At 39.6% G+C, this 25,936-nt stretch overlaps 3 protein-coding genes across 4 annotated transcripts in view; 1 reads left to right on the top strand and 2 right to left on the bottom strand.

The window, feature by feature from the left end:
• Nucleotides 1-14,093, bottom strand: part of LOC144629004 (F-box and leucine-rich repeat protein 13-like) — a 28,372-nt gene extending 14,279 nt beyond the window's left edge. Inside the window, exons 1-12 of the mRNA XM_078487148.1 lie at nt 13,952-14,093; nt 11,670-11,779; nt 10,170-10,266; nt 8,847-8,914; nt 7,194-7,314; nt 6,209-6,242; nt 5,387-5,496; nt 4,754-4,861; nt 4,239-4,334; nt 3,406-3,431; nt 2,365-2,474; nt 1,057-1,109 (exon numbers count right to left, since the gene is read on the bottom strand). Of these exons, the coding sequence (XP_078343274.1) occupies nt 1,057-1,109; nt 2,365-2,474; nt 3,406-3,431; nt 4,239-4,334; nt 4,754-4,861; nt 5,387-5,496; nt 6,209-6,242; nt 7,194-7,314; nt 8,847-8,914; nt 10,170-10,266; nt 11,670-11,779; nt 13,952-14,026 (1,008 nt within the window). The 5' untranslated portion in view covers nt 14,027-14,093. The remainder of the gene's footprint in view (nt 1-1,056; nt 1,110-2,364; nt 2,475-3,405; nt 3,432-4,238; nt 4,335-4,753; nt 4,862-5,386; nt 5,497-6,208; nt 6,243-7,193; nt 7,315-8,846; nt 8,915-10,169; nt 10,267-11,669; nt 11,780-13,951) is intronic.
• A 683-nt stretch (nt 14,094-14,776) lies between these two features.
• LOC144629043 (succinate-semialdehyde dehydrogenase, mitochondrial-like) lies at nt 14,777-25,327 on the bottom strand. Its single transcript, XM_078487208.1, has 9 exons — nt 24,763-25,327; nt 23,562-23,816; nt 22,231-22,347; nt 21,648-21,791; nt 20,417-20,560; nt 19,403-19,561; nt 17,879-18,048; nt 17,057-17,115; nt 14,777-15,513 (listed from the first exon to the last, which is right to left on the bottom strand). Exons 1-9 carry the CDS (start codon nt 24,994-24,996, stop codon nt 15,299-15,301), a joined length of 1,497 nt encoding a protein of 498 aa, XP_078343334.1. The 5' UTR covers nt 24,997-25,327; the 3' UTR covers nt 14,777-15,298.
• Nucleotides 25,328-25,435: 108 nt separating this feature from the next.
• LOC144629130 (uncharacterized) overlaps nt 25,436-25,936 on the top strand; it is a 9,038-nt gene continuing 8,537 nt past the window's right edge. For both annotated transcript variants that reach the window (XM_078487330.1, XM_078487329.1), the window contains exon 1: nt 25,436-25,936. This exon is cut by the window's right edge and continues 236 nt beyond it. The gene's annotated coding sequence lies outside the window, so the exon portion shown is untranslated.

Below are 25,936 nucleotides of genomic sequence, written 5' to 3'. Positions count from 1 at the left end.
GACTTCTAAAATTTGTTTAAAGTGATCAAAGTTGCATGGGTTTAATTCCTTTTCGCCTACAGGTCCAAAAATAAGTTTTTCCTAAAATTACTATAGTTTATCATAACGTCACGTTACGAAAGACACCCGCAACTACCAAGCCTATTCAAAATATTAATGGTCACCTTATTCCAAAAGGACTTTGAGAAAGTGTATTCAAACAAAAAAGTGATTGACAGTTTCTCGACTCACTTGACAAAAAGTGCAGTTAGGGTTTGTTATGTAGCCTATTTTAAACAGACGGTCATTTGAAAAAAGGACATTGCTGATCCTAGCAGTATGCAGGACGCGTGTCACATATCAACCTAGTAAAATGGCCCAGCTCACAACGAGTCTCTCGTAGCTCAGTTGGTTAGAGCGCCCAACCGGTATCTGGGAGGCCATGGGTTCGATTCCCGTCGGGGACTCAGAATTTTTCTTTGTCCCATGCTCGTGTCATGTAGAACATCTTATCTTTATTAATTTAACACCTTGTATTGAAAGGAGCGTACATAAGGTTCGCCTGCCACCCTCAGAGCCGCCTACAGGAGCTTTCACCGCTCACATCAAACGGCGTTTATGTAGAATGAAGAAAAGTATTGCCATATTCAATAATTGTTTGGTGAATTGCCTTATATATAAGTCAGATTATACAATACCAATCATAACAAAAAACTGTTCGTAGATTTTTCGCTGCGGTGTCTGCTTATGGGAGCTTGAAAACAAAAGAAAAGTTCAAATCGTTCCTCTCGAAAATGTCCGCGTCCGCTTATGGGAACGTCCGCTTACTGGAATGAAAAAATACGGAGTTTGTAGTTTTGTCAAAGTGGTCGTAAGTAGAGCTGTCCGCTTACAGACTTAACAAGATTATCCGTTAAGAGAGCTTCTACTGTTTTCACATTTATAACGACAAGAACTTTAGAAGCACTTCAATTTTTTGTTTGAAATTTGTCTAGAACCCGCAAATGAGAAAACAATGTTGCCGAATCTTTATTTCCCTGTTTGCGCGCACACGCAACATTAGAGAGGTACACTCACCGTCACTCCTGGACATTCTGATAAGTTCAAATCTTGTAAATTTCTGCATTGCGCTGAAAGTAAAGTAGGCACTTATTACGTTCAACGAAGTCCTTTTCATTGAAAAAGCAAAGATATTACGCTCGCTAACAGTAGATAATAATAAAAAATGGGGGGGGGGGGGGCAGGCCTAGGGGTCCAGGGCGTAGTGTGATGAGAACACTCAACAACAACAACAATCTTTTATTTGTGCCCAGAAAAGTTACAATAAATAAATACAAGCAAGAGGAAAAATTTACAATAAAAAAAGAGCACAGCCACTTAGAAATAGCTAAGGCTAATCGAGCTAAGTGGCTGGGCCAAGCGGAAAAAAATATTGCAATTAAGGTTACACAGTATAAAAAAAACGGGACACGATTTCCACACACACACACACACACACACACACACACACACACACACACACACACACACACACACACACACACACAGGGAACAAAAAAAAAGAAAAGTGTATGTACACACAGAAAAGAAAAATAAAGTTCATCAATGTAACAGTTAGTAGTTGGAGATAATCAATTCTTTTAAGAGATTTTTGAAACAAACACGACTCTTAGATTTAAGTGAGTCATCAATGGAATTCCAAACTTTAGCACCGAAAAAACGCTTCATACGTGGGTTGATTTTGTTGTTGGCTCTCCTCCTTGCTCCAAGAGGTTTTTGCCGTGCTTTCCGGTTTTCCTTTCAATTCTCCACAAAAAAACAACACTGGTAAATTCCAATTCAATGAGGAATCCGAGGACCACAGGTTCGCCATCAAGTTAAAACAAAGAAAATCATAACCGTGAAGGAGGTTTCGATACGCGGTCTTAATTAGCATAGATTTTTACGATTTTATTTCTCCGTTTACTCCGTAGTTTTTGTTTTGATTGAGAAGTTATATCAAACACTCGAGACAGTGTTTCATCGGCTATTCCATCACCTCGAATTTCGTCAAAAATACTCCACTGCGCGTCGAATTTTCAACTCTCTTCTCCGTGTTTGGATATCCCGATGAAACACTTCTTTGCATTTCATATATTACGTGAAAGATTGACCATGCATAGTTTGGTGAAACCCTCGTTAAACAAAGTCGATGATTTATTTAATAATATTGTGATTGTTTAATTAGAAAAAAAGTTTTGAAAACCACTAGAAAGATGCCACGAAGTGGTTAGAAAATGAATAAAAATTGTTTTAGTTCGTGGTAACAATGCACATCTGTTTCACGGAAAAAAAATTGTTAAAAAACTGCAGACAACAAAAAATTATTTACATGTATGCACATACCTGTTAGTTTAAGGCTTTCACTTGATAGATTGTAGCAGCCTCGCAGATTTAAGTGTCCCAGAAACGGACGGCATTTGTGGATTAAATTTGCAGCAACTTTATTTGTTGCACTAGAAAAAAAAGTTTAAGAAAGTTAGGAATTAGAAGTACCCATTTAGGGCCTGTTTATATGGAGGAGAGTTGTCCCTGGTAGGAGGGTTACCCTCTCCCCCGAGCCATCTTTTGCCGAGCGTTTAGATGAGAAAGTTGTCCCTGTTGACCGAGCCAAAACTTGGCCCTCTCGGTTCAAAAGACTGGCGAGAGTTGTTTTGAAACAAATATTATGGCTGCTTTTTCTAATATCAGAAACGCTGAATCGTCGGCCAAGACCATTTTTTGGACTAATTTACCGCCGACTTCGATTTCAATTTATCTGCACTTTTGTTTTTGCTGATTTTAGCGTTTGCGCATGCTCCGTATGTGTCAACTTGTCCCTGGTAGGCGAGGCAAAAATAACCAAACTGTTTATATGGAAAAAAGTTGGCTTGCTCCCCAGGGTCACCCTCCCTTCAAAGCGAGTGACCCTCCACCCAGGGTCACCCTGCCCCCCGAGTCAACTTTACAATTTATCATATAAACGGTTCACAGCCTTTTATAAAGAATGAAAAGCTCTCTCACCCGGGGTGGCTCGGTATGGAGGGTAACCCTCCTACCAGGGACAACTCTCCTCCATATAAACAGGCCCTTAGATTATGCCTTACGGATCCCCTGGGACCCATGTATTACTCTGTAATAGTTTAGATATACATTGTGTGTGCCAAAGTCCGGCATACCTTCAAACCAGCCTACAAATTTTACCACGACCTCCGCGATGCTGGTGCGTTGCTCAACCAACTGTAGCCTTGAAATTTTTTTTCAGGCTAAAAAATGCAATTTCTTCAGTTAAATTGCTTTCACACTGCAAGGATCACATCATTTATTTCATCAAGCATTAATCCGCAGTTCACATATATGTCTTTCATATAGTCACTATGTTAAAATTAATGTTATTGTTTTACTTACCTGTGTTTTACTACAGAAAAATCAATCTATCAAAAGAGAAAAACAACAACATTGCTTAGGATTCATTGGAAAATCATGTCAAGATGACATTTTTATATTCAACCTGTCTGCAAACCTAAACTCTTGGCTGGACAAGCTCTTTGTCTGTATAATGTTTGGTGATACACTCCGTGAGAAAATTATATTTAATAACAACCTCATCAAGAGTGATAAAAGGTTAACAAAAATAAAAAAAAAAGTTGGTAAAAATTGGCAACAGCCAAGCGCGAGTAAAAAATAGTACCGGTACCATACTCAAAAATGTCACTGAATCGTACAGCTATCTTAAATGCCTTCAATAAAGCCCTGGCAAAACGGCAATGCAAGTAGTCGCAAATTAAAGACTTGCGTCTACTTGCCTCTCCGTTTGGCTAGGACTTGCATACACTTGTGTATATTTGCGTCGACTTGCGTTCACTTTGGTCGAGATCAAATTTGCACTTTAGACAACGCAAGTTTTTCACGACACCGTTTGGCCACCCAACGCAAGTCAAAACAATTTTTGCAGACAGTTTACTTCAAATACTGAATTGCAGTGCGTAGGGTTTAAAATGGCTTTTTTTTTTGCAGACTAGCCGCTAAACTTGCGTGTCCGTTTGGCCACCCAACGCAAGTCTGTAAGCGAGTTCAACTTCAGACTACTTGCGTCCACTCGCGTTACCGTTTGGGCAGTGCTTAAGGGGGATTTTTGTCTCTACGGCAAGGCATCCGGTATTTAAGGGGTTATTTCGGAATGATGGAGGATGGGGGGGGGAGGGGGGTGGGCTTATTTTTAAAGCAGTGTTTAAATTTACCTTACTCCACAGAATGTTGGCCTGAATAAGGACTTTCCAGCTTCGGCAGACACGCGCACAGCGACCCAAGTCACCCACGCTCACATAACTGAAAATCTGACAACAAAAATTATACATTTCATTAACATTGTTGATTAATTAGGATCATAATAAACAGGTCTGTGTGAGGGTGCTAAAGCCGAATGGGTACAATTTTGGAGCCATTTTGGTCTAAAATAGAACGGTATAATTTTGTCCATTTAGGTCTGAGATAGGTTATAGCCTATACGTTTGAAAGTATTAGTCATCTCTTGAGGAGTGCAGTCGCCTGAAAATAATTGGGTATCAAATTTTGGGTCTATTCTGAAATAAGGCAGAGAAAACCACAATGAAGTTAAATTATTTGTCTGAAATAGGGCAAGGGTTTCAAGAAGCATACTGCACCCCCCCCCTCCCAAAAAAATTATGGGGAAATACTACCCCCTTCCCTTGGAATTGTTACCTTCGCACTTATATGCTCGTAAATTGACACTTACCCTTAAAGCAACATGTCTTGGGAGAGAGGAAATTTCATCTTTGCCATCTGCTCTGACACGGAAGAACCCTTGATAACCTGTGTCAATGATCTCTCCCCTTTCAATCCGCTGAAAATGTTAAAAAAGTCACATTAAGTAGAATAGTTACACTGTAGACATCAGAAATAAGAATGCAAATGATCTATATATTAGAGAAGTTTTCAATTGAGTGTTGTAAAACCAAAACCAAATTTTTGTAATCATGCTGGCCAATCAAAAAAACTAAAAAAACTAAGAAACTTAAAACTCAAAGCAAATAGGCATTAAGCCAGCTGCAGTGAGAAGGGCAGGAAAATGTGTGGAGCGAGTCATGACTGGTTTTAGTTTTTTCTTCTTATTGGACGAGAAAGTGACCCACTTTTAAAACTGTCCAATAACTAAGCATAGCAATGCAAAACCAAAGCAAATGCAATTTGCAAGTTACTTTCAACTTTGTGTTAGCTTTATTTGAAAGTATTGTGTCAGAAATTAGAGTAGTACAGTGAAGGTTCTCCCAAGGAGTACAGTTTGGGATCAACACGGTACTCCTCTCGACCAATCAGAATCTAGTAATTTAGTTGAGTGTACTATAAGTTACATGTATAAGATACTGACCTCAAAATATTCCTTGGTCTTCCTTGCATCCACAGCCACACTATGCCAAGCAGTAAACACCACACGTAACAGTGAGATTGCCAGCACTCTCCGAATCCTTGAGGAAATCACTGTAGAAATAAAAGCACCACACAGTTTAGTGGGTAAATTTAGAAATAAAAGCACCACACAGTTTAGTGGGTAAATTCATGAAACAAAACATTCAATTTCATTGATCAAGTAATCTAATTATTTGATGTGACATCATATACATTTTTTACATAAGTTGTTTTCAGACCACTACTATTCAGGCCTGAGAACATTTTAGTGTTTTTTTTTGTCACATTTTTTAGGTTCCAAAGAGAGTTTCTCAAACTGCCTGATATCACTCCGATCCGTACTTTGTCCTGGGATTTTCAGGGACGTTTTTGTGAGTTGACTAGTACGAGCTAGAATTCTTATTTCCAACTTGTGATTAGTCTGAAAATTGCAATTGACAGTGCTGTACTGAGAAACTTTGGGTTCCTCAAAATCACTTACACATCAAAATTTGATTATTTTCTTTGATATATTGTCGGTAAAATTTTATATCTTCCTGTTTTATGACCACCCTGTCAACACGACCACCAGCTTGTTGTTATTTAACTGAATTGTTTTTGGGCAAGGAACATGCTTAGTCAGCCATCTTCTTAATTCAAGAGCCCCTATTAACACTACCACCATGTTAAAATGACCACCCTTTTATGGTCCAACTGTGGCTGTATTAAGTAAACAGAGCTTCATGGTACTAAAATTTTTAACTAATAAAATTAATCCAATTAGTACTAAAAGAAAGATACTAACCATTTTGTCTCTCCTTTCTCTCAGAAACCCAATCCTGCAGTTTGTATCATTTAAGTAAAGGACAACAACACTTAACAGCGGATAGAGCATTTTTTTCGTATGGCCTTGAAAAACTGGTTCCTCCGTTTTTGCAGTTTGTTTCGTTCTCCAGTAATTGAACTTTAGGATCAAATCAACGAAGCTTTGCACATTTCCCCAGAAAAAGTATTCCTAATACAGCCCAAGTGAGCCTTGCTCAGGGTTTTCAAAACAAGCTGGCAACCTGACCACTGGAGTTATGCCAGCTACTTGATTATATGTCACTGGTTACTCTGGTCATAGCAATCAGCTAGGGAATCAGCTCGGCGTTATCACAGCCACCAACTCTTCCAGTTGTTGACGCCTACTTAACTCACAATCCGTATGCTTTTGTTTGCACGTTTGCAGATTATGGTAAATGACGACTAAGATTTCCATACATGTATGTATCTACAACAGAAGTTCATGTCCCTTTGTTGTTACAACATGACAACCAATGAAAACTGATTGTATTAAAAGACTCAAAACATATGAAACTGCTGTTTTTTGGATATAACCAAGTACAACCCAAGCTGGAGAAAAACATTTGATTTTAGTATTAAATAGGTCTTTCATTAAATAAAGGACATGGGTGCATGGAGGGCACAGTACAGTGAAGTGTGCTGTCACCGGATTGAGCAGTCTGGGTTCGACCCCTGGCCAGGACAGTGTGTTGTGTTCTTGGGCAAAACGCTTTACTCCTATAGTGCCTCTCTCACCCGGGTGTTTAAATGGGTATCAGCAAATTTAATGCTGGGGGGTAACCCTGTGATTGACTAGCATCCCATCCAGGGGAGAGTAGATTATACTCCTAGTGGCTTCATGCTATGGACGAAACCAGGATAAGTTCTAGCCTGGTGGACCAATATAGGATTTGGTACAGACTCTTTCTTCACCTTTAAATAGAGAACAACAATATTAAGGATACAATCCACAAGTGAAGATGTATCCTCTGTACCCGCTGGCAGTGCCATATTCGAGCATCCTCTTGCTTCTTAGCTAACAAAGCTTTCTTTCTTTTCATATGCTTATGATAGCGCATCCAAGCACTGCAATAAAGTTTAATTTTGAAAAAGTATAGAATGAGGTTAAAATAAACAAGCAAATAAGTAAATGGTACAAATTAAATAATTAATTAATTTGTCAGCAGTAGTGTTGCAAAGAAATTCAAACCCATTATTACAACTGAACTGGGTATATACATGTATACCAGGCTTAGTGGATATATACACCATGGATCTGAGAAATTCAAACCCATTATTACAACTGAACTGGGTATATACATTTATACCATGCCATAGAAAATACAGCCAATCAGAATACAGGAAACCTGTTGTATATTCGACGGTATTCAACCCAACCTTCCCATAGTGCGCTGCGACTGTATTCTGGACGAAATTTAGTAAGCGTATTTTCTATGGCATGGTATAAAATAGTTACACAACACTTTCTCGTGGTATACTATGGAATATCCCACTTGTCACTTGTATTTTCTTGGCATACACACTCGCCTAAAGGCTCGTGTGTATACCGAGAAAATACAAGTGACTCGTGGGATATTCCATAGTATACCACTCGAAAGCGTTGCATAACTAGTATGTATACCAGGCTTAGTGGATATACACCATGGATCTGGTGTTCTAAAAGGGTACTCACCGTAGGGGAGCTGAAGTGAAAAATTATAGACCCTCTTTTGCCAGAAAAAGGTGGGGTGGAGGGAGTCATGTTGGGCCCTAATTCTTACTCCAATAGGAGGGAAACTGGGTGAAATATAGCCCTTTGGCCCTTAAGGCCTTAACATGTAGGTCTAGCTAATTAGCGAATTGTGTTGTTTCAGAAAATATTTCCATCCATTTTTCTTTATAATTTGAGCTCTTACACCCACTCCTCCAGAAATTCCAGTTAAAGTTTACACATAGCTTTGTATACCTGCCAACTTTTTCTAAGTCAAAGGTGTGAGATAACCTTCTCCACATTTTCTGAAGATGTTCCGACTATTTCCGAACGTTTCCGAAGATGTTCCGACTATTTCCGGAGATTTCCGAAGAGTTCCGAAGATGTTCCGACAATTTCCGGATTTCCGAAGATGTTTTGACGATCTTCAAACGTTGCCGAAGTCTGTGAAATTGCAAAAATTGACTCAAACACGAATAACAATGCTCATTTTCTGAGTTATGTTTCAGCAAAATTGAATTGAATGTACATTTAATGGGTTTTAAGAGTAAGAAATCTAAATTTGTCAGTCAAGCGTGAGAAACTGGGCTGTATGCGTGAGATCGATATTTTGGATCTGCAGGCGTGAGACTCATGCATAATGCGTGAGAGTTGGCAGGTCTACTTTTGAGACCCACCACCCTGTCAGATTTTCCAGTGACCTCCAATGGGGTGGGCATGGGTATCTGAAATCAACATATCATCTTAGAGTTTTTAAGTAGTTTTGAATTATTATTGTATTTATTTCATTGTCTTTGAAAAGCCTCTAGGGGGAAAGTCAATAAAGTATGTATTGTATTGTATAATTCTCTACGAACAATAACTGTTTCCAAGATGCTCTTTATGTAGGTGAAGGTGGTTTTCTTACCTGAAACATGATGCCTTTAGTTTGCCATTATACAAATTGTAGGCTTTTTGGTACATCTCAGGGGTTGGCTAAAAAATTCAAATTAAAAATAGTAATCTGTTTTACTTGACAAAACACTTGATGTAGTCCTTAATCTAATTGTGGGAGGTGTGGTGGCCTAATGGTTAGCGTGCTGGACTCTACATTGAGTGGTCTGAGTTTGAGCCGCGGCTGGGATTATTATGTTAGTTGTGTTCTTGTGCACAGTGTAATCCAGACAGCTGGGGGTAACCTTGGGATGGACTATAGCTAGCTAGCATCCCATCCAGAGGGAAGTAGAAATTCTCCTCCAGAGTTGCTTCATACTACTGAAACCAGGATATGCCCCAGCCTGATGGGTCACTTGTCTCGAACACAGACTTTTTTTTTACCATTCAGGGCTTTCAACAAGACCCAGCAAACACTGAAGCTCAGGGCCGGGTTGTTTGAAAGCCAATTAACACTAATCCAGGATTAAAAGTTAATGGAGGGTTCAATTTCTCTTATATAAAAGTGTTTTTATTGCTTATGTTTTGTGGAGTTTAAGATAATTCGGAAGCAAAACTGAACAACAACAAAAAATAAACAGAAAATCTCACTGAAAAGTTGAAAAGCTGAAATCAAAATTTGGGCTTATCTTGGATTACCTTAATCGAACTTTGAACAACCTGGCCCTGGTGGGATATTCAGTTATGTTGTGAATTACCAGCTATAGCAGAGCTGTGCTCTAGACTAGCAGAGCCAAGGTGCCACAGGCGACTTACTTTTGTCTCTGGGCGACTTGTAAAACTTCGCTATCATAAAAGTTTTTGAGAGCTGGGCACCCAAGATTTCTTACATAAGAGCCTTTGGTAGGTAAGGTAAGTCTGCTTCGAGCCTTATCCCGGTTTCCGTAGCATTAAGCGACTAGGAGTATTGCTACTCCCCCCTGGATGGGATGCTAGTCCATCGCAGGGTTACCCCCCAGCAGTAAATTTGCCGGTACCCATTTATACACCTGGGTGGAGAGAGGCACTGTGAGAGTAAAGTGTCTTGCCCAAGAACACAACGCAGCGCCCCGGCCAGGCCTTGAACCCGGGCCGTTCGACTCGGAGGCGAGCGCGCTAACCATTAGGCCACCGCGCCTCCCACATAAGAGAGAGAGCCTTTGGGCACCCCGTAATTATGCTAAGAGCACAGCTTTGTATACATTAATTCATGGAATATGTTTTCAGTTTCTTATTATTACTCTGATGGTGGCAGCCATCATCTACAAATCTTACTGAAAACCCTTCACATTCAGTCGATAAGAATATATTAATCTACCTGTGAGTTTTCATCTTCATATGACCACAGAAACTCCAACACTGAAGCTCTGACCACTCTGTTCTTAGGCCGGTACTTTTCATCAATGAAAGAATCCCTGCAATGGAAAATAAGAACATTCCTCAAACAAAACTTACTGTCAATCCCAGTGGGGGTACTCGGGATTTTAAGTGACGGGGATGATCAAAGGATTTTTTTGGGTTCGTAATTTTCGATTCCGGGATTTTTTGGGGTAGGAAAATTTGGTAAGTATTTTTTTGATTTAAGTAGGGATGTTTTTGGGTATTTAAAACAATCTGAACATTTGTGGTAGTGCTTTTGCTGCGTTTTTCTGTGAATAAAGTACAAACAAATGTGTTTTGCTGTTGATTTTTGCGGGGCTAATTTTTGATCTAGGGATTTTTTTGGGGTTATGTTGGAAGCCCTCGGGATTTTTTTGGGTCTTGAATTTTGCCCCCATTCGATCATCCCCGTCATTTGAAATCCCGAGTACCCCCCTGGGCTGTCAATAATCATACAATTCAGTCAAGACTATCGTAATACACAAATCTGTCGATGCTGGTATATTACACTTCTAGTATATAAACTCTGACAATTTAGTATAAATGGGGCTAGGGGCATAGATCCTGTTGTTTGCTCTATTGTTTTCATAAAGATAGCAAGCCATTTATACAAGATCTTGGAAGGGCTGCAACCCAACCAGGGATTTCAAATCCAGCACCCTACACTACACTTGACCACAGCTTTATATAATTAAAAGTACCTCTCTCCTCCACAGAGGCTCCCTCAGTAGATTGGGGAACGGCAAAAAAAACACAAAAAATGAAAAATAGGGGGGAGGCAAGGGGAACTCCCCTGCATGCTTTTGTTGCCATTATACCCAGGCTACCCGCACTTACACATACTTTTCACCCCTCTCCATTTCCCAGCCTGTACGAAAAAAAAAAAAAGGCCTCTGTGGAAGAGAGAGACAAAGGGCACACACAACGTAATTATACAGTGGAATCCTGATTTCTCAAACCTGCCAGGAAAACTAAACTTAATTGGTTTGAGAAATTGGAATTTCTGGAAATTTGAGGTTAGGGAGGAAGGGGGGGGGGGGGGTAAATAAATGTAAAATTTTTTGCTTTGTTCAACTTAGTGAAACAAATCCAAGCAAACAACATTTGATAATGGCTCACGAAAGTGAGAGCTCCAGACATTAACAGATTCAACCCACTAAAAGAAAAATAACATAACTTTGGCAATGCTTTTTGCACACAAATGGATCTTCTTTAACCCTTTTAGTCACAACAGTGACCAGCATCAAATTTCTCCTCATAATGTTTAATACTTTATCAACAGAAAAGGTTATGAGAATTAATAAAATGATCAACAAAGGGAAATTGCTTTGATCTTTTAACAAATTCTCCTTGCTAATACTGAAAGAAAATGTATAGAGATCATTTAGGAGAATTTGTCTCTGGATATTCTGGCTATTGAACCTTGCTTAGGACTTACCATCTTAAGTTATCCAAGACCTCTTGATATTGGATGATGAGTTTCAGTTTATCAAGAATAAAAGCCTGAGGATCATCTGGGCAATTGATGGCTAACGCACTAACAATAGCCTACAAGAAGGAGTTTGGTAAAAACAATGTTAAAATTTAATTAAAAAAAAAAACAACTAATAAAGTTCTCAAATCTCTTCCCCCCTCCCAAGGAGCAACTCTCCAAAAGCCTGGGGGGAACTCCAATATGAAAGGGGCGGGGATGCTCCTCATCTCACTCCCAGGGGGGGGGGGGGTACTCAGGATTTCAAAGTGACAGGGATGATCAAAGGATTTTTATGGGTTTTTTTTCCCGGGATTTTTTGTGGTATGAAAATCTGGCAAGCATTTTTGTGAGTTGAGTAGGGATGTTTTTGGGTATTAAAAATAATATGAAGATTCGTAGTTCTGGGAATAATGTACAAACAAACATAATTGGTTTTGATTTGTGAGGAGTCAATTTCTGATCTAGGGATTTTTTTGGGGTTATGTTGAAAGCCTTAGGTCTCGAATTTTGCCCCCTTTAGATCATCCCGATCACTTGAAATCCTGAGTACCCCCCTTAGGGATGTAAGGGGCAAATTGCTACTATTTTTAGCCAACACGCTAAGGTTGAGTTTAGGGTTGCACATGAAAAATTAACAAATATAAATTCTTAACAATTTTGAGTATTTTGGTAGGCTGCAAAGCAGGCGTATTTAGCGAGCGTATTCGAACACATTTTGATTGGGCGAGCGCCATCTTGGATTCTTCCTCTGGAGAGGATTGGGGATAGGAGAAAACGCGTCCTGGGGAGTAGGAGTGAGGCTGAACCAAACCTCTCTCTGCCCTCATCCAACATGGCGGCAAATCTACTCAACCACGAACTAGTACTACGCGTGCACATGGATAACGCCTGCACTGCAGGCTAGTATTTTGATATCTTTTAGGGGTCCAAAAAAGCTTGAGCCATGCCCAGATTTTATCCCCTTTTATATGGGAGCCCGATCAATCAGGCGTGTGTTTGCGTTCATTTACAAAAGAAAACCAATAAAATGTGGGTTGTACATCAAGCTCCAGAGGCCTTAACGTTGATAAATGTCTTCATTCACTCTTTTCTCTTGTCAAAGCGGATCCACAACAATTTCAGCACATTCAGTGGAGCGCGAAACTATTTTGCCACGCTTCGAGACGCCATTTTGAAGCACGTGGGATTGGGAGCGACTGCTGACCCCGAAGGCTCAAATTCAAGATGGCGGATATGTCAGTGCACTCGATCGTATTATCTTCCGAAAGTACACACGTACATAACACGATATTGTTATTTTAATGTTCTGTACCAGTTTGGGGCAATGTAAAATTAATGTAGGTTGTATCTGTTGAACAAGAGTAAGGTGAAAACTCTTATTTTATTTACATTTTCATCCCAGCCTCTGAGTTACTAGATCGAGTCAATTGAAATAATTTGATGTAAAATACGCCAAATTGGGCATATTTGCGAACCCTGCCGGGAATTGTAAAGGACTTCAAGAAAAAAGGAAAAATCTTAACGGGAGCGGGGGTTAAGGATTATGGAATTCCGAAGGCATGGGGTGGGGTAACGCATTTTGGAATTTCCGAAGGCATGGGGGGGTTAAAATATTGAAGCCGTCCGTCGTGGTGTATGGATATTTTCTGGAATTGCCCATTGACACAAAATGTGAGCATCGGCTTTGTTGTGTAACCTTTAAAATATGAGGGTATGTTTGGGGAAAATAACGATCTGTGACCCATGAAAATTGAGGGATTTAATACAAATTGGCTTACCGTACTTTAGTTGAGTTTTTTCCCTCTCCTGTAGCTGTAGCTATGTGGTCCTCGGGTCGATTTATGGCCATTCTATTTGTTTTAGTGGAACCGGTTTGCTCTCTCCACTAAAACTTATAGAAAGGCCATACATTGGCCCGAGTTTACCATTAGATTTAACCGAACAGCCAAGGTATAAACTTAAATTCAGCTCAAAAAATTCGGTTCGGCCGCGAAAAAACCAGCAAGGTCTCGAGTAAATTTATAAACTGTCATTGTTATTAGGCAGACTATAGAATGTAGATTTAAACCTGAACACTAAACAAAGATAAACATTTCTCCTAAAAATTCACCTTAACCCTTGCGCTTAACGCTTGAGGATCCAACAGGCTAAGTTTCAGCCAGCTGTCCCCATTTTACAACTGTTTACAAGGAAGGCTAAACATATTTCAATTTGTATGGCTTGAAAATTATAAAGAGCTTTCTTACCTCAAACACATCAGGAAGGCGATGCCCAAGCAGATATCGTCTTAACTGAGGATCGCAGTTCTTGAGAGAAGTCATGCTTTATACAGTAAAGTGAACAATTTTTCTGACTTTTACAATCGACTTCGAGTCCGCCATTTTACGGCAGTTCTCACCATAGAAACAAGAGTCCCGACCCAGTCTTTCACCAAAATAAAACATATTTACGATCGAAAAGGCTACTGGGTAAAATAGGCCCGCATTGTGTCCAGGCGCCTGCGACTAATTGCATGTAGTGTAATTGAAAAAAAAAAAAAAACGCAGAGCTTAGAACTTGGCCTGAAAGCGTGACCGATAATAACTGGTTTTGTATGAAAGTCACGAAACGACACCGCAAAACCCTTAGAAAGGCAGACAGCGAATCACGCCAATGGCAGGATTGCGCCAGAATGAGGCTTACGGTCACATGCTATGGTACAAAGTCCGCCATGTTGGCAACGGGAAGCGGGATTCCTAAGGTGGCGGGAACCGGGAGAAAACAAGTGAAATTTGGCAATGTTTCGTTATATTTCACAATAGATAATTATGGGACAAAGAGGAGGGTACCACCACGGAAAGGGGCGGGAGGCGTAAAATTCCTATTCTTGAAAGCCTTGGACTATTATTTTATTACTTTCAAGGACATAAAATACAAAACAACTCCAATAGAAGAAATTTTATAAAAAAAAAATTATATAATATCATTCGGGGGGGGGGGGGGAAGGAGGGGGGATTTATTACAATCTTAATCGGAATTGTAACTGTTACTGGGTATGGTAACAACTTAAGCCAAAGACGTTCACGCAAAGCTCGCACCAAGTGCCCTTTTTGGGTTACATTTATTTCAAAATCCTAGCTAGGATATATAGTAATTTTATGTCTACTCGCTTATGTAAGTCTTAATATAACGTTTTTAAACAGTTATTATATATTAAAATTTTAAGCTCGTGTAAAGCTCACTTGAAAAAGCTTGTAAGTTGTATTAATCTCTAAAATTTTCAATCCGTACTAGTCTCGCATCCAGAATTCTGATATCAAAGTGAAGCATTACCAGACTTGCTTAGACCATTAAATGACCTAGTTCAGTTTAGAAAGGCTCATATTCCAGCAGACAAATGACAATCTCAGGAAAGAAAACACGTAAAACATGTAAGTAATACGACAAGGATGATTGAGTTTTTGAGTTTCGGAATGACAAGGGGTTGACTAAGGTTAAACTAAGTGTTTTATCGCCTCTTTCAGCTCTTCACGCATTGGAGCAATGTGTAACAAGCCCTAAGACCGTCTTAAAGTAAGAGGCTACTTAAGATTTGGCTGGTCAAAAGTTTGTTTTTATGTTTGCTTGATTCCTCCAAGACATATGTACTTGATTTCAAGGTATTCTTCAATGCCATATTTAGAGCCCTCTCTTCCTAACCCAGATTGCTTCCAGCCGCCAAAAGGTGCGATCTCTGAGGAGATAATGCCTTCATTAACGCCAACCATCCCGACATCCATTGCCTCTGCAACGCGCCAGATTTGGCTCATGTCTTGAGAGAAGAAGTATCCTAGAAAAAAAAAAAAAACCGGTTTGCAGAGATTCATTTAAGTATTTTTAGGGTTCATTCAAACGAAAAATAAGTAAAATAGATACAGCATCCCTTCTTTTAGGTATGTGAAGGGGGCACCATTTTCCTATCTAAGTATACGCGAAAGAGCCTTATTTTTACTACACTCTTTTTTTATAAGAATACAGTTTTTCCGACCCAGGCTGAATATTCTTATTTTTCTGCCGATTTTAGGCTAAAAATATTCTTATGAACATTCTTAGAAAATACCGTTTGACATTTCCGTTTTAGCAAGTGTTTGGTGTCCAGTTCTGTATCGTGTTATACATTGTGCACATGTACCATCATTGCTTTTCGTTGCAGCCTGGCCGTTTTTTATTTTTAAAAAAAGCATTCCTCGCAGAAGTAAAGTGACGGAAATAAAAGTACCCGATTTTGTTTCAACTTATATACTATAAAACTATATTCTTTTCAAAATCTTAGCCTCGGGTTTATTCTTAAAATATTCTTAAAAATTCGCAAATTTCAGCCTCGATATTCTTATAAACTAGATTCTTATAAAATAAAGAGTGTACTGATTTTCGGGCGCACTTAATTTCGCGAAAATACGGGAGCCGAATTCCGCGAGTATTAATTTTCGTGATTGCAAGAAAAATAAAGGCAAAAGTGTATTAAATGTCGCGATTTTGTCAGTGTTTTATGGATCAGTCATCAATGACTAAGGAACTACTGGAAATATACACAGATCTGGCTCAATGTAACTACAAGAAGCCTGAAAACGGAAACTTTGGTGATTGTACTAAAGACGTTTTGGCCGAGATACAAGCTGAAGAAAACAGTAATCAGAAGAAGGGTTCTAGTCAAAAACAAGGCGGAAAGTATTTTTAAGGGTTAAGAGTTGCAGTTCCAAACATTTATTGGTACTAATTTTCGCGTTACGGTGTTTTAATTCGCAATGTATTTTTCGCGCGTATTAAATTTCGCGATTATTTTCAAATCGCGAAAATTTGTACAGTGTACTCGCGAAAATTTGTAAGAAAAAGGTACCTTTTCTGTCGAAAATGTTATATGAAAGGGTAAGGGTTTAGAACCTCGGAGCTGAGTCTTCCCGTATATATTTTTTGGCGTTCCCCACCTACCACCTTGGGATAGGCCATAGATTGCGAAAGGACGCAATTGGGATTGTTTTGTTGCGTCGTCACTAGACTATCCACAGCCTTTTTTTTTTTTCAACGCAAAAAAGCGAGAGAATCGGCGAGCAAAGCGAACGTGACCGCGAAGCGCAGGGGAAGGGGAGGGGGCGGGAGCAAGCGAAAGAAATTTTTTTTCGCTTACACCCCGCCCCCCACCCCCTCGTGCCTCCCGTTTTGCGCTGGCGTCCAGTTCTCTCGCCGTTCTTTCCCCGCGCTCATCGATCGGAAAAATAGAGGGCTGTGAACAGTCTATGTCGTCACGCAACGGACCTCCCCTGAGAAGCATTGCGTGACGTGCATTGCGTGACAACCCGAACAATGGTTGTACGCATGCGAAGAAGGCTACTGACCTGCAAGTCCCGATGAAGTATCATTACCTACTGCCACAGCTTCTTCTTCAGTCTTGAACCTAACAATATACCAAGATCAAGATATTAATTCTCCATACCATTAGCAACATATTCTTTTCATGTTAGTTAGGAGAATTTCAAGGTACAATGAGAAAAGCTGTAAGCATGCAGTTGTGGCAATCAGAACCAAAATCCGGACCATCTAAATTGACTCTTTGACCAAGATCTTCAGTTTTTTAATATTAAATAAAACACACGCAACTAATGCGGAGTGTTACGGTCCGAGTAAACAGACGTGCAGAGCTGTGTTCTAGCAGGGCCTGGGTGCCACAGGTGACTTGCTTTTGCCTTTGGGTGACTTTATAACTTTGCTATCATAAAAGCTTTTAAGACCTGGGCACCCAAGATTTTATAACATAATTATAAAGGGCCTTTGGGCACCCTGCAATATTGTTATTCTAAGAGCACAGCTTTGGATGTGGCTTCTTGAACCCTCATTTCCATTACAGGGTTCCAGTTAAGTTTTGAAGGCAAGGTGTGTGGCCAAGTCAGATTTTTGACCTAAGACCCCATCTTATCTGGAACACTGCATTAACTCGCAACAAGAGAAGTTTGAGATTAAGCTTCAAAAATCTCAAAGAGATAAGGGAGAACAAACAACTGAAATCTGTATGGAATATCTGATTGGTTACTCAAGTTTGAACACAAGTAACTGTCAATTGGAGCCAGACATCATCAAGATGATGACTTTGGGTTGCTGCAGATCATGAATTGAATGTACAGAGAGGAAAGTACTAATGTTATGACGTTTATAAATACTACCTTATAAGGGGAGCCACAGGTCCAAAGGTTTCTTGACTGCAAATGATCATGTCACGTGTCACATCTGTCAGAACAGTTGGCTGAAAGAAGTTGCCTCCCAGCTCATGCCGCTGACCACCTCGCAGGCATTTGGCGCCTTTGGACAGAGCATCCTTGACATGACTTTCAACCTGATGAGAGAAGGAGTGTTTCACAAATGACAGTCTCACACAGGAAGCACCATTATTACTAACCATAATAGCACATCAATTAAAGCATTAAGCCCTGACCATTAACAACAACACAAGCAGAGGCAAGTTAAAAACTTGCGTCAATTTGCATCTCCGTTTGGCCAGGACACAGTGCGTACACTTGCATTGACTTTTTTTAATTTTTTTTATTGCAAAACACACACAGAACGTTGTTACAAGGTGACATGTTCACTACTAATTACTTACTATACAAGGCTTTACTAATTACTTACTATACAAAGCCTTACTTATAACTTACTATACACAGCTTACTCTTCTTACAGTAAAATACACTGCTAACACTACCTACATGACAATTAAATTGTTTACAACACACTATACTTACAATATAAAACTCCATTTCTTAAAATTTAATATTTATACTTATAACAGCGCAATACAATCTATCTCTTTTAATACATTTACAAAAAAAAAACTACAACTGCGTTTGGCTTATTAAAGATAAATTAGAATGAAAATGGTAACTTATAAAAACTAAATCAAATTGCGCCATTTTTTTTCTTGCCGACATTGACACTTGCAGTGACTTGCATTTACTTTGGTCGAGAACAAATTTGCACTTAAGTTAATGCGATTTTTTTACCATTTGGCCACCCATCGCAAGTCAACACATTTTTTGCAGTTTACTTCAAATACTGAATTGCACAGCTCGTAGCATTTTAAATGACTTTTTGCAAACTTGCGTGCACTTGCGACTAAACTTGCATGTCTGTTTGGCCATCAATGCAAGTCTATACGCAAGATGATTTTGCCACTACCTGGGTCCACTTGCATTATTGCTTGGCCAGTTCTTTAGACCACCACCCGTCCTACCAAACAGTACGGTGCAGCAAAGAGTTGCATAAAATAAATACTGGAGCAGGAGCGCTATCATGGCCTTCAAATGTCTAACATCCCGCGTGCCGGAGTATCTGTCTTCCCAGTTTAGTAAGCGAGGAGAAATAAGCGGACGTGCCACAAGAAGTTCACAAATGCTGAACATTCCTCTTTTCAAGTCTGCCAGTGGTCAGAGGACGTTTTACTACAGAATAGTCAGTATCTGGAACTCCATGGATAGCTCTCTAAAAACTCTCGAGAAAGTATCTGCTTTTAAGTTTTATCTTAAACGTAAACTTATCAAAGATTTTATAGATTCTTAATCCTAGTTAATTAATTTTAAGTATGAATATCATCTTAGAGTTTTTAAAAGTAGTTTTAAATTATTATTGTATTTATTTCATGGTCTTTGAAAAGCCTCTAGGGGGGAAAGTCAATAAAGTATGTATGTATGTACCTTTTGCACAGCATTTTCATTGATAAGTGGTCCTTGTGTAGAAGATGGGTCCATGCCGTTTCCAACTTTCATTTGTTTGTCCACAGCTGCAGCGAACTTGGAAGCAAACTCATCGTAGATTTTGTCTTGTACCAGGATTCGATTGGCGCAGATGCAGGTCTAACAGAGAAGTATAACATCATATAACTATAATTCATACAGTTAAAACAAATTATATACAGGACAGTCTCACAGGAAATCCTCAAAGTTTTTGTGTGAACTGTGCTAGAAATATTTGGTGTACTATCTATTTAACAGAATAGCCTTTGAACAACAAAAAAAAGGCATTATACTGGTAATTTTATTTTCCAAAACGTAAATGAACTGAAATCAAGGTTTTTCATTTGATTTTGTTCCATCAACACTTTCAAACTTGAAAACATTGGCTAGGCATTTTCAAGGTTTAGACTATTACTTTCCTATCAGTCCATAATCAGACCACTGTTATCTTTCGAACTGCTAAACAAACAAGTCAGATTGATATCTGCCAGTCACAGCCCACTAGAATGACCTTCTGAACAACCAAACCAACACCGGTATGCATCAGTATTAATTGCCTCATTTCAAACCCGGGGGGGGGGGGGGGTACTCTGGCTTGTAAATGACGGGGATGATCAAATGATTTTTTTGGGTTTGAAATTTTCGATTCCGGGATTTTTTTGGGTTGGGAAATTTGGCAAGCATTTTTTGGGTGACTTGCTTTAAATAGGGGATTTTTTGGGCTTATGTCATGCTCGTGCTTTATCGAGTTATAATGCATGCATCTTACGTCACGAGTTAGAGCGCGCGTTATTTATTTAAGACCTTAACTTAAACATTTTATAAAAGAAATAAAAAAACTTTCTCCTCATGCATCGTTAAGTTATATATTAAGCACTTGGGAATTTTTAAGAACACTTCTCCCGTGTTCTTAAAAATTCCTGTGTGCTTATATAACTCAACAATACACCCGGTGCGTTTTTTATTTTTTATTACCTGAGCAGTGTGTCTAAACTTGGCACCGACCGCTCCCTCCACAGCTGCATCAATGTCTGCAGAGTTGAACACGATAAATGGAGCATTTCCACCCAGCTCTAGAGAGACTCTCTTGATTGGATCCACACACTTAGAGAGAAGCAGCTGAAGGAAAATTTAATACAAACACAGTTATCCTTATAATGCTATGGTAATACAGTCGAAGCTCTCGTAGGCGGACACTCTCGAGACGCAAAAACAGTGTCCGTAAATGGAGCTGGCCGCTTACGAGAATGGTTCACGTAAGTGGCCACTAGAAGTGTACGGGATAAATGGCCGCTTAAGGGAGCTTGCCCAGCTAACAATAACCGGACGGACGTGGATGATGACAAAACAAACACTGAAACATTGTACTGTAGTTACTGTAGTTACTGTAAATCATTGTGATGAACGACGATGTGAAGTCGATTGATAAAAACAAGATACAGAGGTTGTTAATAGGATTTTCTCTTGAGTGTCCGCTTACGGGAGCTTAAAACAAAGAAAAACTCTAAGTTGTAATCTCTGAAAGTGTCCGCGGCCGCTTACAGGAATGTCCGCTTACGAGAATGTAAAAATACAGAATTTGTATGGGAGTTAAAGCGGGGTTTCAAACAAGGCGGCCGTAAGTAGAGCTGTCGGCTAACGTGAGCGTCCGTTAAGAGAGCTTCAACTGTATTATATTTGTAATGAAAATATAAATTGGCTGCAATGCAATACAACACAGAATAAGTTTTACAGCCAGGGATAGTTGGTGGGGTAGGGGGGAAGTCTTTACAGGCGAAAAAAAAATCGGTGTAGAAAGCCCTTGGCTCTCTGAGGATGTTATATAGCTGAATATATACTAGTTGTGCAACACTTTCTCGTGGTATACTTAACAATTATCCTGCGAAATCGCGCGGAATATCGCCTGATACTTAGCCAAAGAGGATGTAGGCTGAGTTGGCTAAAATCAGACGATATTCCGCAAGATTGGGCAGAATAATTGTTTTATTATTCAACAAATTGAGTTTGAGTATTCCAGCATAAAAATTGTTGATTTTACAGGTGATAAAAGATACGCTGTTTTGCCTCCAGAAGTGCCATTGGAATTGTGTGGCCAAAATAACACTTGACATCAAGGTGTGATGTCAGTTTGGTTGCAAAAGTTAAAGCAAATATGGCTGACAGTAAGAAGACCATAAAAAAGACCACTTTATATTCATCCAGTTACCTTTCCTGTAGCAGTAGAGCCTGTGAACGACATTTTAGCCACAAGATCATTTCCTAGAAGCGCATCGGTTACTTGATCCACATGGTCACGAGAACAAGGAATTGTGTTCACCACACCTGGTGGAAAGCCTGCATCTTCTGCCAGCTGAGAAAAAAAATGTTCACAATGACTGTAATTTTTGCAATTTCAAGCTGACACCTTATAAATTGGGACAATCCATTTTTTTATCCAAAACTCCCCCTCCCCTCCCCCCCCTACACTGTATGGAAGGTGTCCTCCATTACAAAGCCTGTTGGAATAGTTTTTCAAAGAAGCAGGCACAATTTTTGAATCCCTTGGATGCAAACTTCACAGATGCCGGTTTAAGAGAAACATGCCTTTAACAGCATGTCCTGGTAGAATAACAATGTAAACAGAGTGCCTTTAGTTAGTTTAAAATACTTTGTTTGGAACATAAAAATTTTGATGCAAATTCTGACAAGAAAAAGAGTGTATCGCAGGTTTACATTATACAGAAATACACACAAAAATACAGAAAGAGACAACTATTTAGCATTATGAAGATAACATGGTAAATATTTACCTTCTGTAGGGCCAGGGCACAATAAGGAGTCTCTTCTGATGGTTTTATTATCACTGTACATCCTGCTGCCAATGCTGCCGCAGCCTTTCGAGTGATCATGGCGACAGGGAAATTCCACTGAAACAGATCAATGCTTTGCTCATTACCTGCTAGTAAGGCTATTACATATACATAGCAAATTGTCATACATAGTAAACATTGTACAATGAAATGGCTCAAAAAGTGTCCTGTCCAGTCATCCTGGAAAAAAACCTCTTGGGCAAGTAATTTTTTATGTTCATTTTCATGATGGGCAAGGGTGCAGTCAAGCTACATACTCATACAAGTACATATTAAGTACCCAGGCAAGCAAAATTTTAGGTGCCTGCCGAAAGGGCAAGCTACAACTCAAACTGCATGTTAATTTATTTTCAAGTTCGTCATTTTTGTAAAAATCCTTTTTGTTTTATCATTACCTTTTATTATGTTTCTTTTTAACCTCAGTAACATATATCTATGAGGTTTCTTTCATTTTTAAGATAACTTTAAAAATTACTCACATGACATAGCCCCTTTAATTTTGCTTTGTACATCACAGAAAAATTACTCAAATGAGATAGCCTCTTTAATTTTGCTTGATGAAATAAGGAAATAAAATCATCTTTTAAATTTTGCTTGACCAAATAAAGCAATAATAGTCATTATTAGGCCAATTCAGAGGGTAGCAAAGGGCTTATGCGTGACAAGTGATTAGGGCAAAAATAAGACTGTGACGCGTGAAAATAGGGCAAAAATTATACTGTGATGCGTGAAAATTGGGGTCAAAGGCTGGTAAAAGGTCCCGGTGAGAGCTACTGTTGCCACAAGGTAGCTCTCGTAAGTGCCGAGAAATGCCTACCGTCTCAAAAAGGCTCTGCCAGCAAGTCATATGTCACACCTCCAGGTTTGGTGACCCTGGTAATACGATGTAGCTGAGTGACAATGGCGAAAGGCGAGCTTCCAGCGCCTTTAAATATCTAGTACCCGTGGCTAAGGGAAGGACACCCCGACAGAAAATCCCTGGTCCTCCAGGTTGGCGGTTGGGCATGGGGCCAATCACCCCATCCCGTAAAACCAAGCTGATTATGGAAACCCCGGCCCTATCCCCCACCAGGGGGCAAGGAACTAAGAGATGCGTGAAAATAGCTAGAAAAGACATGTGACTTGTGAATTCTGCAGTTTCAAGTTAGCGTAAACCTGAAATTGGTGAAAGTTTTTATGTGAAACAGGATCATGCTACCCTCAATTCATATCACTTCAGATAGGAATGAATTTCATGGTCAGTAAAAGTAACTAAAGAGTTAAAAAATTACCGGTGCCCAGAGAGCAGCGACACCAACAGGTTGTTTAAGAGAAAACAGTCTTCTTGAGGGGTGTGGTGAAGGAATGATGTCACCATAGATCCTCTTAGCCTCCTCCGCAAACCATTCAACATAGGACGCTGCATACTTTACTTCACCTTTTGCCTCAAACAGTGGTTTCCCTTGCTCTGTGGTAAGTAATTCAGCCAGCTCTCCTTCATGTTGTACAATGAGGTTATACCAGTTCCGCAATTTTTGGCTTCGTTCCTAAATGCAGAAATTTAAATTAGAAAATGAAATCAATCAAGTCAGTTGTTTAATATGTTAAGGTTTTTATCCCTACTTTTTTCGTTGTGTTACGTAAAATTCTTCCAAATCCAGTGGGAAGAATTCCAAACACATCTTTCTTTGTCGGCCAGTAACCATAACTCACTCTTTCTACTTCGAAAAGCAAATTTATCGCATCATGTCTCAAGCATATATTATGGTGTCTGCAAAATTGAGATGTTGATATTAAGATCTATCAACAATTAAGGATTTGACCAATCAGAAGTTGCACTGGAATCTCGTGCTCACTAAAATTGATTAGGGAAATAGTTTGGGCACAAGAGTTTGGAAGAGGGTGACTGAATAGTTATGTGGCGGTCATTAATTATTGGGGAGGAGGAGGGCTGGCAAATTTAGGAGGAGGGCTAAGATTTTTCGGGCTCTCATGGGCTCCAATTTGGGCGATGGACACAATTTTTTGAGCCAACTTCTTCAAAAATTACCCTCCCCTATGTAATTAATGACCACTCCCTAAAAGTGATTTTTTTCTTGGGGAGGGGGGGGGGTACTAAAGGATATTCTTGGAGGGATGAAAAAGATCAACATACTGTCTCCCTTTTACCTTGCATACTTACTAGGGGGGTATGATTTCCACACAGCCCCATACATAAATTATGTATGCAACGTTATAAACTATTTCATACGATCACTTCACAAAAAGAACGAGTCAATCAAAAAATTGTGTGCATAACAAATGTATGGGGCTGTGCGGAAATCTTGCCACAGGTAATATTGTTGTTAATAATTTACAAGTGTGATTTTATTTTTAATCAAATCAATACAAAGATAGCAAAATAGCCAACTCGTGATCGAGCATAAATTTCGTTTCCACAGAGGCTCAAAGCTAGAGCTAATTAACACAGGCAGACATTGGCATGCATCATACCTTAGTTGTCACGTTCTTCCACACTTTGAATGCATCATAAGCCTGATTTACAGCCTCTTCAGCATCCTTCCTTCCCATATCAGCCACTTTCCCAAGCTCTTGACCTGTGGCTGGATTGTAAACTGGGAATTTTGCGTCACAATCTTTCCATTTTCCTCCAATATAACCCGAACTACGCCAAAGAGCCATCCCTCGTGCAAACTGCGGCAGGCGACACGGCAACCTTGCCCTCATTTTGCATGGAAGCTAAGTGCACTTCGTTAATGTTTAACTTATTAAAATCAGTCTACAAATCATCAACTTTATAAATGAAGCAACGAGACAGCCGCCATCTTGGATTAGCCGTGCACGTGAGAGGCATGGTGCACACTTGTTTCCAGGTTCTTTTAGAGGGGAGCGGAGTTTGAGCTTTGCAAACACAGGCAAACACCGTCCCGCCCCCCAGCAAAATGATTTGACAAAACACGATCACAACGTATTTTCATTGGAAAAAAAACAACAACACATACGATTGGTCGAAAGGTGTTAGCCATCTTGCAGGGACCGCGCAGAGGGAGGGGCTAGGGGGCTTTAGCAAACCAGGAGCAAAACACGATCCCAACGTACGCATTTTCATTGGAAAAAAAAAAAACAACAACAAATACGATTGGTCGAAAGGTTTTAGCCATCTTGGCCACGCTAACGCTGTACAGCGGAGGAATGGAAAGATCAGTTTATTATTATTAAAGGGTATAGAGAATAATTTTGTGCTCTTAAATCAAAATGTAGCACATTACAATTAGCAATTCTTGAGCTCCCTACTTTTAAAAATTATGCAAAAAATTACGCCAGTTTTTTAAATATGTACCGACCCACTCAAAGCTTTTTTATAAGGCATTTTTGGAAATTTTGGCATCTTTAGGAGTACTCTAACCAACAGATTTGGAGCAACCTCGTTCCCATGGTCTCCCCCTCCAGAAAGAGACCCTGGGAACGAGGTGGAAGAGGGGATTTTGGAGGGAAAGGGAGAGGAAAACGACTAATTAGTTGCTTTACACTCCTGTTTTCAACCACCCTACCCCCACCCGCTCCGCCAACCTTTGTCTCCGGAAGTTCATGCCAATCAATTCACTTAGGAGCCAATGATAAGCTTGTTAATGCGCAACTGTATTTAAAAGATTAAAATAACAGCTTC

Source organism: Oculina patagonica, chromosome 10 (genome assembly GCF_052425735.1).
Source record: "Oculina patagonica isolate OP01 chromosome 10, crgOcupat, whole genome shotgun sequence".
Lineage (NCBI taxonomy): Eukaryota > Metazoa > Cnidaria > Anthozoa > Scleractinia > Oculinidae > Oculina > Oculina patagonica.
The sequence above is the reverse complement of the archived record's forward strand: the minus strand, read 5'-3'. Positions and strand labels throughout refer to the sequence as shown.